The sequence below is a fragment of the Melopsittacus undulatus genome, chromosome 2 (assembly GCF_012275295.1).
Source record: "Melopsittacus undulatus isolate bMelUnd1 chromosome 2, bMelUnd1.mat.Z, whole genome shotgun sequence".
In the NCBI taxonomy this organism is placed as follows: Eukaryota; Metazoa; Chordata; class Aves; order Psittaciformes; family Psittaculidae; genus Melopsittacus; species Melopsittacus undulatus.
This window is the reverse complement of record NC_047528.1, coordinates 23,269,036-23,284,295: the sequence shown is the minus strand read 5'-3', so window position 1 is coordinate 23,284,295 and position 15,260 is coordinate 23,269,036. Positions and strand designations below refer to the sequence as shown.

General features: G+C 34.3%; 1 protein-coding gene across 6 annotated transcripts in view; it reads right to left on the bottom strand.

The window, feature by feature from the left end:
• Window positions 1–15,260, bottom strand: part of NBEA (neurobeachin) — a 509,113-nt gene that overhangs the window by 251,075 nt on the left and 242,778 nt on the right. For all 6 annotated transcript variants that reach the window (XM_034074343.1, XM_034074342.1, XM_034074344.1 and 3 more), the window contains 2 exons: window positions 14,921–14,982; window positions 782–846 (listed from right to left, as the gene is read on the bottom strand). In XM_034074343.1, the coding sequence (XP_033930234.1) occupies window positions 782–846; window positions 14,921–14,982 (127 nt within the window). The remainder of the gene's footprint in view (window positions 1–781; window positions 847–14,920; window positions 14,983–15,260) is intronic.

The following is a 15,260-nucleotide window of genomic DNA, read 5'->3' as shown; positions in this document are numbered from 1 at the left end:
AAAAAGAATCATATATAAAATGACAACAGCTCTTCAACAGGCTTATAGCTATATATATTTTTCTTTTTTCAGCTCCACATATCAAGACATCTAGATTGAAATGGTTTTCATATACTAACCAATACAAGTCACACACATTACACAAGCAGCTCTGCTTGTCTGTGGCATTCCACTACCAGGAAGCCCAAAGAGTCCCCCCTGGTTGCCCAGCTTGCCAGCTGGGAGTACCAACAAGCATTGCATGGAGTAGAAGACAGATACAACATTAAAATTATGTAAGGATTGACAATAAAGTATCTTAACAATTTGCAAAGCAAAGCAGCTCTTATAAATATAATATACTGTGTGTTTTACAGGACTCAAATTGGACCAGAAATTTTAGATAAAATAATTTTTCATTAAATGATAGAATAAAGAAGTGCATCTGTACAATGTACGTGGTGCTTCTAAAACAGATGGAGCAGCAGATGGGTTTACAGATTGGGCTCCCTGGACTGTGTTGGTAAAACAACTTTGCCGCTCTGGAAAAATGGTGGTTCAATTCTCAAATAAACTCAAGCCTATATACATTTCATGGAAGCAATATTTCCTTCTGTCATTAAACAAAATTTTCTGCATTTACACATTTGCAAATTAAATATTTATTATATAAAGTAACTGTACAAAAACCTCTTAACTAAAATGGCTTTTTCACAGTCTTTTTGGAACTGATGATAAGATTTATCACCCAATGGAATAAATGGAAAATGACTACTTGTTCAAAAGGTTTAAAATTAATTACCTTCCTTCATTGATCAGCTCAATAAATGCAAGTCCTGCATTCTTCTGAATAGAATTTTGCCATTCCTAAGAAGATAAAATATAACATGATCAAAACCCAAGAATTTTAAACAACATTTCTGACGCTGACCCTGATAACTTCCCTAAGGAGCTTGAGCTTAGGCTGAACTTCTTAATGTAATGCCTAAAAACCCCAAACCAAACCAAAACTTTTTTTTTTTCCCCAAAGAAGTATGACCCAATTATTTCTATTCATTTTCAAATAAATGTTAGATGGTCTTGTTCCCTGTTTTACCCTTAAGCAAGCTTTAGTTTCATCTTGTTACTCCAATTCACATAATAGGCCAATAAACATATAAGGTGTAAGAAGTACAGCAGCAGCAGTTTCTTCACATTGCTTCACTGTTACATCTTGTACATTTGTCATATAGAGCAGGCAATAATCTGTGTACCAATGACCCCCCCTTGAGTTCAATCTTTATTTCTTCCCTGTTATAAGTGAAAACAAAACCAGTTGCTAATAACAAAATGACTTTTTAAAATTCTTTTATCATTAACATGGATTTCCAAGATAAATTTTGGAACTTATTTAAGCTACTTAGTAGATATTAAAAGATTTTTTTTATTTCATATACCATGGATTTAAAGAGAAAATCCTCAATACATCATAAACATACAACTCACTGCCTCTGTCACACTGACAGACTTTTGATACTTGAGATGATAGATTACTAAATCTCTCTAGCAAGTAAAGTTTCCTTTCTTTAGGGCTAATTTCTTGAAAAAAAATCTTTAAGAGTAATAAATATTTCTTTTTCACCATACACAAATAAATATCAAAATACATTAGCTGGATTACAGTTCAGAGAGAATTTTTCTATTCTGAGATTTCATTTTATAAACAAGAATAAGTAGAGAAAGTTACAGTTACAGAACTATTCTGCTTTACATCTATTTTTTTTCCAGGAAGGAAAAAATCAGACAGTAATTTCAAATGCTTGTTTCTTAATATGCAAAAAAAAAAAAAAAAGCGTTGCACAGATAGACAAATTTCTCAAAGAATAGTTGTGAAAAGGAATCATTAATCAGCAAGGTGCTTCTTACAGATCCTGTGAAAATACACAGATTTGATCAAGTCATGCATCTTAACACCCCCCCCCCCCAATAATCTTGTAGTCATATCTGGTTTCATAAGAGGCAAGTTACTAAAATACAGATACTAGAATACCCAAATAATAAGCATAATAATCCATTACTGAGCAGGTAAATTCTACTTAGTGAAGATGGAGTATCAGCACTTGAGCCTCTAGTTTGTGCTCTAAAAAACCATTGTAACAAGTCCTTTCTTCAGTGCTGTTGATTTTGCTCTTTTCCAAATCCAGTAACTGAAGCAAACCTAAAGATTTAATTTTTGAAGCAACTGAACCACAACGCCACTCTGAGAAACTAAGGACAGGATTCAACTGCATATACATAGACATTTTTGCCATTTTAAGAAACAATAGCCTTGGATAGAGATAGTATTTGCTGTGTAATTTTTTCTTTCTTATTTTTTTTAATTTAATCATAGCCTTTTATGGTACTCTATAAAACCTTCTATTAATATTTTCTTTTGAGATAATTTTCTGCACCACAGCTGCTGTGACTTTGTAATCAGGAAAGCAGAAGTGGTGTGACTATAATTCAGGAAAAAAGTTGAAAAGAAAGAATTAAAAAAAAAAGCTTCCTAATAGCTAGAAGAAAACATGCTACTTAATTTTTTAAAGAGAGACAGTGGGTCTATGTGTGTCTGCAAAAGACCAAAAGATTCTTGCAAGTCTTGTCAGATCTTCCTACTCAGCACAAATATCTCAGATAGATACCTCAGGAAATTCAAAATGGCTAACTGCATTTTAGGTGAGATATCTTAATGTACTTAAATGCCATTCCTATGTGGAAGCAAACAGATCTCTTCTGTCTTCATAGATGGAAAATCTCACTAATTTATCAAAAGTAATTATCCATTATAACAATGTGTGAAAACTGCCCAACTACCTACCAAAAACTAGTGGAAAACATCATGATGCAGAACCAGAAAGAAACCAATATTCATGGTGTTCATGCATTGCTTCACTAGAAACTGAGTACTACAAAGTTCACTACAAACTCCTAACTCTCCATTAAACCACAAATAAGAGGATAATTATTACTACTACAATTTCCTCCAAGTTTAAGGCATAGTTTAGTATAACGGATTCATGATCCTAAGATGTGAGCTGTACTTGTGAAGAGGCAATTTTTTTTCCCAGTTTCTTTTTAGAAGACACAAATAATAAATGAAAATACATAGAAATGCCAGCATTAGTTGCCTTTGCAATGGCTATTCAGATATACTTTAAGAAGATTAAGAGGTGGAAAAGTGTACAGCACTTTCGTTTATATTATCTTAGATTCCACAGAAAATCTTCCTTGCCATCAAGATGCAAAAAGCAGAAAGATAAACACCAAACATAACGGATGCAGTGACAGTGGTTAGAAAATTTATGCTATAGGCAAGTAGAATCATGGCACAGACAAGTGGTTATTAGCACCTAAGTGCTCAAATGACTTCCCCATATTTCAAGTGGTTTGATGTACTTCATATCCCGAATTTTCTGGGCCTTAAAACAAGAGCTGGGAGATTTTTCTGTGCCCCAAAATGCTGATGCCAATTACATGCTGAAGTAATGGAAGACTGACAAAATTGAGTACCACAAAATTTCTTCTACACAAGAAGAAAATCTTGTGTATCAAGCAGGGGCTCCTGAGACTTCTATTCTGACTATTCAATTAGTCTTCTATTCAAGACTATTTCTATTCAAGACTATTCAACAGTCTTCTATTCAAGACTACTTCTGGGGCTTCTACACCCTACCTAGTTCTAAGAGCCGCACTGTAACTGTCATTACCCCCTGCTCTATCAAACAGGATAGGAACCCCTGTTTGATAGAGCAGGGGGTAACAACAATTATAGTGAGGCTCTTAGAACTAGGTAGGGTGTAGAAGACTCAGAAATAGAGGCATATTTAGAGACTAATACAGATGGTGTTGAAGAATGATGACACAACTGCTTTTGTACTAAAACCAGGATGAAGATAGCAAATTCCATTTTATCTTTACTCATGTTGCAACAAATAAAAAAATTGTCTTTATACACAATAAACAGACATTATAATTTTAGACAGTCAATTACTGTCAAGTATGGTTTTGTTCTAAATACGTTATATTATGCAAACTTCTATGAAAGATATCAAAAATGTGCTAAATTATTAGGATACTGGCAAATGCCACCTCCTTGTTCCCCCTTAACTTGGCCTCCCTCCTCCTCTATTCTTTCATTGGTTGAAAAGCATCACTGCAACCAGAAAGAATCTGTGCACATTCACTGACAGAAAGTTAGACTGAATCCTGTTATGAAAATGTCCATGCAGAAGAGGACAAGAGATGAATAGAAGTGGGATGAGAGAAAAGGCTAAAAATCCTAAATAATGCACGATAACACAGTAGATATTCAATTGCTTTTTTTCTTTCAAATCATGATATACATTTTCTTATTATCTGCTATTCTTACAATTTTTACTTTTGAGTGTATTTTCTTAGTCTTATTTCTTTAAAATTCTCCAATCCCTGCTACACTAAAAAAAAAACCCCAAACAAAAAAACCCAATCCAAAACCTACCACAAAAAAAAAAAAAAAAGAAAAAAAGGGGGGACCAGAGAGAAATAATGCATTAACAAATCTAACAAGGTGTTAAACTGATACCTGAAAATTTGCACAGGTAGAATATATTAGTAAAAGACCAAAGAAGGAACAATTAGGCTTGGCGTGCTAAAAGCTTTTCTTTATATTTCTTTCCAAGCCAACTTTGGCATACAATAATTTTTTAATTTTTATTCATGATGATTAGAAAATTTCTGTTAAAGCATCTTGCAATAATATTAAAAATTAAATAATAAATTTGACATAAAATATTTTTTAAAAAAATTGTGATTTTCAGAGTTTTCGTAATTTCTTACCCTTTCTACTTTCTGCAAGGAAGTCTAGAACTGTCAAATTACTAGTTTCACAACAAAGTGCAGTTACTGAATAGACAGGAACCTATGTCTTAAACTAACCCAAGTCATTCTTTTTCCTTTTGTCATATTGAATATTTGACGAATGGTCTAGTCTGAGATTTTAATAACTCAGTTGATAACTCAGTCTTCAATCACTTTATTTTAATCATAGCTTCCCAATATGAATGATATTCTATTATATTGATGCTCTTTCTAGATTCCTGAATGTGTTTTGAGAGAAGTCTTGTACAGAGCTGAACAGGTGCTACCTTTTATCAGGAGGAGGAAGAGGAAATTTTATTAAAATGTGTTTGCAATTCACAACATGCACGTAATTTAGCTTGGGTTTGAACTCCATGTTGTGAAGTTACCTTCTAAAATCAGCAAGAGCTTGCTTTATTTAAGGGAAAGGTTCAAAGGAAATGTTACAAGATTGAAGGAAATATTTTTATGGCAAAAAACTATGTCCAGTAAAAGTAGATAAAACCAGAAAACTCAGCTGATTTCAAGATACAGCCTCATAAATTTTTAGTAAATCACTCATAAATTTTTGAGATTATGCAGCTTTTAAGACTGTCCCTACCATTCCTAGAGGAATTTATCTGAAGATACTGGAGTCTTAAAAGCTTCCACTATTTGTTGGAATGAGAATCAGACCTAAGAACTGAAATTCTACTGCTTTTATCCTGATCTCACTACTGCTGATAGTTGATAAATAAGATTTCTTTTTAGTCTACTTTTTAAATGAAATTTGGGATAAATTTTTGGATTTTATGATCAGTCATCCACTTTAATAGTGGCTATTTCCCACAATCAGGAAGCTGCAGAATGACTGACGACATCCTCCTAGAAGGCAAAACTGCAAGCATTCAAATGCACTGGCCTTCTGGCCAAATCACAGAAAGAAAAAGAATGTGAAACTTTCACAACACTATTTATGAGACTATGACTAACAATGTAACAAAGGTAGTGGGAAGTTTTAGATTTCACTTTCACAAGACTAAGGCTTCAATTTTCCTCTGGTTTTCTGACTTGGAGTAATACATTAATTTTTTCCCTTTCTTGGAAACACATATACCCGTTGCCCTTGTAATCACCTGTGGTAATTGCCCAATTTATCTTGGAAATGAAGTCCCGCTTATTACTCAACAACCTATAATTCTGATTTTTTAGGCGGATAACTAATTCAACATCTACCAAAATGCACCATTAAGGAGACTTCCTGATGTACAGAAAACTACTCCTCACATTGTCTCCATTACACACATAGCAAACCCCCTCAAAACTGTATTTGTTAATAATATTAATAATGATAGCCTTCAATAATAAGCTTTTGCACCATTTCTAAGCCCTTTAAGAAGTAACAACTGAATCCTTCTGACTTTCTAGGTGTTTTCCTCTGATCTAAGATCCTTCTCAATTGTAGGCAACTTAACAGAGCAGTCAGAGGAAGACACCTTGACATATCAGGATATGGAGAAAGTAATTCTTACAGTTTTTTGATCCTGCCTCTTTTGCCATGAATCTAGAAGAGGTACAGGTCAGCATCTCACAGATGTGTAATAAAATCACTTTTTGACAAAAATACTCTGACAAGGACAGACAAGAGACTAGAAGTTCCACTATGACTATGGTGTAAGTAAGATATTGAAGAGACCCTGCTTATTACTAAAGGCAAACCACAGAAGTAGGTTTCTGAGTGTACAGGGATCTGGAAGGCTATCTCACAGAAAAATCAATGAAGTAAAATTGTCCAGCAAGTAGGAAAGAATACACTGACGGTTTCCATCTGAAAGTTAGATTATCAGAAGCAGATGGTCAAGAGATGAAGACTGAGATTGGTGTGGAAGACATTCCACACATGGACAGTAATGCAAGAAAAATTTCTGACAACCCTTTAGTGTAAAAAAAAAAAATAATGCAAAATGATCATTTTCTGGAAAACTTCCAGAATTCTATGAAGCAAGTGGAGACAGCAGGCAAAATAACCCCAACAAAATACATCCATCCACACCTGTAAAAAAAAGAAAAAAAAATATATATAGGAAAAAGTTTTCTACTTCCCCTTGTAATGGAATTAATTTCTGCTTTTGTAAATTAAACTAACTGTATGTAACAACTTATTTTGTGTATAGGCCATGTTCCGGATTGTGAAGAGCCCCAAATCAACATCAGAACATAACTACATGTTTGAGTTATTTGTACCATATACGATGACGGATAAGGACACAGTAGAAATGTTGTTTCGCTCTTGTTGGACTTTACATAGTTCAAACAGGATGACAATATTAGAGAAAGTACTAACTTCAGCTACAAAGACTTTATTTATTGAAATTAAATTTAAGCCTGTGGTAAAAGGTGAAGGTACATGTCGACACAGGAGTCACGGACAATGAGGAGACGATCAATGTGATCAAGCGATTGCCAAAGTTTATTCAGATATGGTGCTCCTTTTATACCCTTACACCCTTAGGTTTCTTATGTAACAGCCTTGGATACTGAGCTCTAATTGGTTAGTCTAGAGGTTACTACCGTTTACAAAGCTAATGTTTATAACTTGTTATAATTGCGATTAAATACCTTACTCTAAAAATACAGTGGGAAACTACAACCTTGGCAGAGATCATTCTCTTCACGTTTTCAGTGGAAAATTACAGAGGCCTAACAAGACAATTGACCTTGCTTATGCCTGCCAAGAATCTTCTTACTTTACAGTAATAAGGCTCAGGGTATTGGGATCACTCACTACATGTCCTTGGCTCTTTAAGAATTCCCACAGGTACAAAACTTCAGTCTGGAGCTACATGACCGATGTTTTCATACACCTTTCTAGCACTTTGTCCAGTGAACGACAATCCATGCATTATTTTTTATTTTTTTTCTTCTTCTTCTCCATCAAATGCCAAGATTATTTTCTTTTTTCTTGACTGCCACAGAGACAGACTTTCTTTCCTACAGACCCAGACATCCTACCTGTCACTTACTATGAGCTATTGCTGTCATGGTTACTCTAGAATAGTAATCTATCAAACATTACTGTTTTATCTAGAGTTACTTCTTATTTTGATGTGGCTGTTTCCATCATCACATGTACTGGTGAAAGGGAGCAAGCAAGAATACGGAGCTAGACTTGGAGAAAATATGATACCTCTGCCAATGTGATCTAGGCCAGAGAGAAGACCAACTACATCCTAAGAGTATTCCATTAGATGCAGAGATCTGAATTTATAGATTGCTGCCACAAAAACACGAGTAGTGTTTTCTCTCTTCTCTGTGCTCCCAAATTTGCAATCCTGAGTTCTTCTCTTTGAGTATCTCTGGTGAATTTTAAACTGTGGTCTTGACCAGTTTAACCCACTAAACCAGGAAACAAATGTCTCAACAGTTTTTAGATGCGCTTGTGAGTTAGTCTTACAAATATCAGCACTGATATAAATGTTGCAGGACAGCAGCAGTGTAGCAGATCCAGAATTTTGTTAATCTAAATTTTTTCAAGATCTGCTGGAAAATCAGATTACCAAAACAATGAGTTTTTGTATGTTTTCATGTGTGTTTCTATGTGTCCTTCTATAAAAATTTGAATTCAGACTTTTGCAGTGATATAATATGCATCTCCTCCTAGTTGCACAGGTACAGATACAGAGACAGTGCATAATCCAATAGGACAAACTGGAAAACACGGCCAAAGTTAAAACATTCAACTTGTTTCAGAGGAAAAAGAAAGATTAAAAATTACACCTCCATCGGAATTTGAATAACCAACCCCAATTTCACCATTGAAGTTACATCAAACTAACTTCCTAAACAGATTAAGCCCCAGGTTCATTATTCTTTAGATTTAAGAGAAACATCCATTATTTAACCTGTCTTCAGCCTTCCTACCACAGCTGGTGTCAAAAAGACAAATAGCAAACACTTCTGTTAGTGTGCTGCTATCAGAGTTACTATGCAAGTGTTATCCCTTATCAAACAAAAGTTTAGGAATATGAGAACTATAGGAATGCCCCTGGAGGGAAAAAAATTAGTGCTAATAGGTATAATTAAAGTTTAATCTAATACTGGCAACAATAGTAAACAGATACAAAATTATTTCAAATAAATCTATAATGAAAATTAGAAGGTTTCTAATAATGCATAAAATTAAAACGTAAAATAGGCATACAAATAGTGTAGTACAGAAACAGAGCTGTCTTAAGATACTTACGATCTTTAAGATGTAAGGGTGGTGTTTGATAAAAAGGTACTGTACAGCAGATCTGGATTATTATTGCTTAAACTTTTCTAGAAAGCCTTGCATAGAGTATGTTTAGTATCAAGGAGCATGGATTGTGTTTCTATTATGTGAATCCCACATTTCAGGGATGCTTCTGGTCAGCTGTAGGGACCAGAACAAGATTTCTTTTTATGCTTGGTTTCTGTGTTGGGCAGCTGCCAGTTTCTGAAGCCCAAGAGTTATTCCCCACTTTGAGGCAAAATGCACATTTACATGTGCTAGCGCCACTGAAATTTCTCCAGTGCCCGATTGATGTGTCTTCCTGTATTCTCAGAGTTAAACCTATCACCACATTTCTTCAGTGAGAATTTCTTTCAAATTTGCATTGGCAAGGCACATTGTTTGTTTGTTTGTTTTCCCACTTCTCCTTGGAGTGAGGTTAATTTCTTGATACTGTTTCAAATGTTTTCTTGCTGCTTAGGACAACAGGAAATGCACTCATTCACATTTCCCTTCCCTGCCTTTGGCCCCATTTTGCCAATTTCTAGTTTTGATTGCTATAGTATATATAGTGGTATACAACTCCTGTGTCTTACACATGTCAAACTCCTGAGAAGTGTTTTATGGACTGTGCTGCATGGGAACAGATCCTTCACAGATCTTTTCTGATTAAGTATGTACTGAATGGCTGCTTGTGATATGGAGAGACAGACTAGATGCAGCCCAAAATGTTTCTAAGTTTCCAGGTTAACAGATAAGACAATGTGGACAGACACAACTCATGTATGAAGCTCACACTACTAGCTAATATTTGAAAGGCTTAGTTGAAGTGCAGTTTACCCATTAATTACATACTGGAGCTTGTCAAATTACGGATATACTCTTGGTATAGTTTGCTTTATTTAACATACTTCTAAATTCTACATTTTTTCATAAAAGTAAACAATTTATATATACTATTTAGACCTTAATTACAAAAGGGATTCTGTGTTATCATTTATTTGAGAATCTAACAGGTGTAAATTGCCAGTTTTAGGTAAAGTATTTCGTGGTTATGTACACCCTTTTCCTCATTCCTCATGCAGTTTTTCCAATAAAAGCCTATTTACAAGGTATAGAATCCAAAATAAATCTTTTCCCTCAATATAGTCATTCAAAAGCACATTGAAGGAGGTGATCCTGCCCCTCTACTCTGCTCTCGTGAGACTCATCTGGAGTATTGTGTGCAGTTCTGGTATCCTCAACGTAAGAAGGACATGGAACTGTTGGAACAAGTCCAGAGGAGGGCTATGAGGGTGATCAGGGGACTGGAGCACCTCCCATATGAAGACAGGCTGAGAAAGTTGAGCCTGTTCAGCCTGGAGAAGAGAAGGCTGCATGGAGACCTCATAGCAGCCTTCCAGTATCTGAAGGGGGCCTACAGGGATGCTGGGAAGGGACTGTTCATTAGGGACTGTAGTGACAGGACAAGGGGTAATGGGTTAAAACTTGTTAAAACAGGGGAAGTTTAGATTGAATATAAGGAAGTACTTTACTGTAAGGGTGGTGAGGCACTGGAATGTGTTGCCCAGGGAGGTTGTGAATGCTCCATCCCTGGCGGTGTTCAAGGCCAGGCTGGACAGAACCTTGGGTGACATGGTTTAGTGTGAGGCATCCCTGTCCATGGCAGAGGGGTTGGAACTAGATGATCCTTTCCACCCCTTTCCACCCCTAACTATTCTATGATTCTATTTTCATTTGAATTTTGATATTTCCTTTGGAAGCTCCTGAATGATAATCCTGATCAAACTTCCAACACAGGAGAAGGGAAATCAACAAAATAACTGGTGTATTGAAAACTACAAAATCCTGAAATTTGTCAAATATGCTACATGTATTCTACAACAACAAATGACAAAGTATTTTTTCCCCAAATGTAACCATTTATCCATTATAATAGTTGTAATTTTAAAGAGGTCAAGTAATAAAATGCCCTAAATACTAAGACAGTATTTTCTATTTAAGAAAATAAATTTCCCCTATTAATAGATAAGGTACAGAAAAATACAACTGGCATGAGATAATACTCGTTAGGGATAACATCATTCAGTTTCTGCAGAAGCTGTACTCCCTCCCAGACAGAAAAAATTGCAAAAAATCTGGAAGTAATTGGAAACTATTGTATTGTTTTGGGCTAGGGAAAAAAAAAAACCAACAAAACAACTGAAATTTAAATCTGATGTAAGAAGGAACTACACTGAAAAAAATAATGCTTTTGTTGTTTTTTTTTTAAATTGTACAGTGTATTGAAGAAATCTGCCACTCCAACAGCAACATAGCTGTGACATGCTCAACTAGGCTGAGGGAACAAAGACCAGCTAATCAAGCACAGATCTTGTCAAACAACCCATCTTCATCCATTTTATGTTAAAACACAATACACGCCTATTTTATAAAAAGTGAAAATCATTATATGTATACTATGAATTATCTAGAAAAAAAAATCTTTCAAGTATGTTTTTAATTTATATAAGAAATAAAGAAAATAAAACCTTCAAATTAACCTCCATTTTAATCTAGTTATGCAGGTGATACTAGAAAAAAATAAAATTGGTGAAAGGAAGTAAGTTACAGTACAAAACAGATTCTGAAATACAAAGAGTAGAACTTTTTGTTCTTCCTCAAACCCACAAATGATGCACTATCCCTACAGGAGTTCCTTTAAAACTTAAAAAGTATTTTTCACAGAAACTCCAAATTCCTTTGGGGGAAAGGCTTGATTGCATATCCCTCAGAGTCTAGAAGGCTGCCATATGAACTGAATTATCCATGACATGTACCTTCAGACATTTGTAACGTGATATTTCATGTAAATTTAGACCATACCTTGGACGTGAGCCTCTGGCAATGCTGATTTTATTCAGGAGCTCAGATAAGAAAAAAATCCTGACATCCTTGCTAATCTGTAGTTGTTAACATGGAATTTCCAACATAAAGAGCATAAAAGCACCTAATTTGCTGTAGCAAATGAAAGGAAAACAAACTTTGTATTTCCCTTTCCTTTTCAATGTCTAAAGTTACTTTGTTCTGTGCAAACAAAACTGTACTGCTCAAAGGTTTTTTAATATTGGCATCTATCTTTTGAGTGACACATTTCAAACTTCCCCACATAACCTGTAAAATATCGTTCAATTTGAATATGAAGGACTTCCCCATGTTAGGAGGAAAAGCCCCAGTTACATTAGGATTACTGAAAAAACACAGTACTTTAGTCTTTAAAGTTCATACTACACATTTTATCATATGGAAATGCTCAGGTAGCACTATCTCTCTTTTTATAGACATGAGTTATCCTCATTTGCTGCAGATGACATCTCCTACAGCTCCAAATTCCAAATTCTGTCAGGTATATGGTGGATTACGGTATTTGTCTGTCTGACATTCTCTTCTAGCCAAGTTATGTATTTGTATTTTCATAGTGCTTACTTTCTGTATTTTTTTTGACAAACATATTTAACATGTAAACAATTTTTTTTTCTTCTGCAGTTATATAGAACTACAGACCTGACTATTTTGTACACCTATAGGAATAAATGCATTATTCTGTGGAGATGCAATTTACAGAAGCTATACTTTTGCAGTTAGGAAGGTGAGAGGAGAACGCAATTTGCACTTCTACAGCCCCCTGTTGATCAATTACTGTAGAAACATTTAACATCAGCAAACACAGCATTACCTTCTCAAGTACTTAGTAATAAATGGCATCAGGATACAAAGTCTTCCTTATTTAAAAGACATGAAAACAACCCTGAAGTATCAGATGGGCTAAGCAAACTATAAGCTTGCAGTTTCCCTGAGTAATTGGGTAGATGGAAAATAGATCTCCCGAGTAAACACTGAAGGGAATGAATAAATGCTCAAAACTTTAAAGTGATCACGTTCTTCACAGTATTTCAGGCATAAAATTAATCTTGTTTTTTAAATAGTAAAATATTTTGAAATAATAAATAACACGTATAGTAGTAATAAAAATAACAAATCGATTTAGCTGTATTTGCTACACAGCTTTACTGGGATATCTAAAGAAAAAGCATTGCACAGAGCTTAAATTTCTCTCTCTTCCTTTCAATCAATATTTGAGGCAAAGTTTCATCTCTAGGGCCCTTAATGGCAGGAATTCCTGGAGCCAGCAAATGAGTAATGTTAAACCTATGATTAGATGATGAGGCCATCAAAGACACTAGACCTTAATGCTACATTCCACTTTATTCCTAAGAACTGCAGTAAACCCAAAGGCTAGCGAAGAAAAGACTGCAAGATATTCCTTTCCTCCTAAAAATGTTTCAAAAACTGCTAAAAAAACAACCAAAAACAAACAAACAAACAAAAAACCCAGAAAAAAAGAAAGGAAGACAAGAGAAAGAAATAAAAAAGTTGCATGACATGAAGATAGAGCTCAAAAGCCTTAATGGACCTTTTGGAATTTTCCTGGAAGCTAGGACTTCACCATTAGGTGACAAATTTTTCAAGTACCCTGCTGGAGAAAGTTTGAAGTTTAAAACCCACTGCGGATTCCTGCCAAGGATGTATTTTTCTTTTACTTTTCCCTAACCAACATCCACCCTGGCTAAGAGAGGAAGAAAAAAAAAGAAAAAAAAAAAAAGGAAGAGGCAAAAAAAGGAAAACAAGATTTAATGATTTCCTTATGACACAAGCTTTAAGAAATGCAACCTACAGACTGGCAAACAGCAGGTAAGTTGGAGCTCCCTCCCCCAAAATCAGTTGTAAATGTTAATTATTTTTAGACAGATTTTTCAAAAGTAGATCTTAATTTCAATTACCCATAGGAATTAATTGTTTTCAGTATATTTTTGGTGCATGTTCTTAATGTACAGCATAAAGACACAGACAAGTACTTTCCCTTGACAATACTAGAACAAGTTAACCTGAGTATTTTTATATACTATCTTGGTTTGAATTTAACTTGTATTATAAATCTATGGGTTACTTGGCAAATTAAGCACTGTTAGTAAGTCTTTAGAAAAATATAAAAACTTGTGAAGTTATTTGGATATTTTAGACCACCATTTTTTTCTTAAAGCAAGAAAAACTCTAAAATGTTTGCTGATAGCACTGACAGTTTAAAGTAGAAAACTATATACTATATATATATGAAATTAACCAATAATACAATAACACTTCTGTCAAAACAAACAACATTAAAATCTAGATATAAACAATCCAAACAGTATGATGAAGTATTTTAGTTTTGAATTTTTCACTTGTGAAAGCAATTAAAAATGTTAATTTATTCAGATTTCTGAGAAACCCATTACTGCTTTGTTAAAGAAAACCAACAATTAACCACAGCATTTTTAAAATAGAAATACTGCACTTGTGCCTGTTTTTGAGAACAATCCAAACCATATTATTCTGCTTTTATATACTGACAGCTACATACAATTATATCACGTATATCAAAAGTAATAGTCACCTCAAAAAGAGGTTTTAAAAAATTACTTATTCAAAGACAGATTTCAACATAAAATTATGACAATAATATCTGATTTATGTATTCTAAATAAGAATTGGCTTGAAAGAGAATTCATGGACAGAAAAAATGCATAATGTGCATCCACACACTTTTGTAAAACAAATGCAAATATACACTGTGTACCCTGTGAATACAGAGAAACTACAGAACTTGAAAATAAATAAAAATATCTAGACTATATGTTACCAGAAGAGATTAATTTGTATCTTCTTATACTGAAATGGAAGAATGAAACAAAGAGCATGATACAGTTCTTAGCCTGGCAGTAATCCAGCACTATGCAAAGAAACTAATACAGTTAAAGCCAGAGAATGTCTTACCTGTGAACAAAGTAGCATAACAAGTTCGACCACTGAAGTACTTGACTTCATGCAAACCAGACCTGCAATAAATAGTAAAAAAAAAAAGAAATTAATATTGGTGACATTTAGTTATCATAACATCATGGCTTCAGAAATTCCATTAAGTACCTGTAATGTATACTTATTAACACTCAACTTCACCAAAACAAGTTTAAAGGGCAATTATCGGAGAATCTGAGATTCAAATATACTTAAATGTTCAGAAAGCATCAATATTTTCACCAATCTATACCACCTTCAAGACAGAATGTTTTTTAATCACTGCCTAATAACATTGTCACTATTATAAATATTTGTT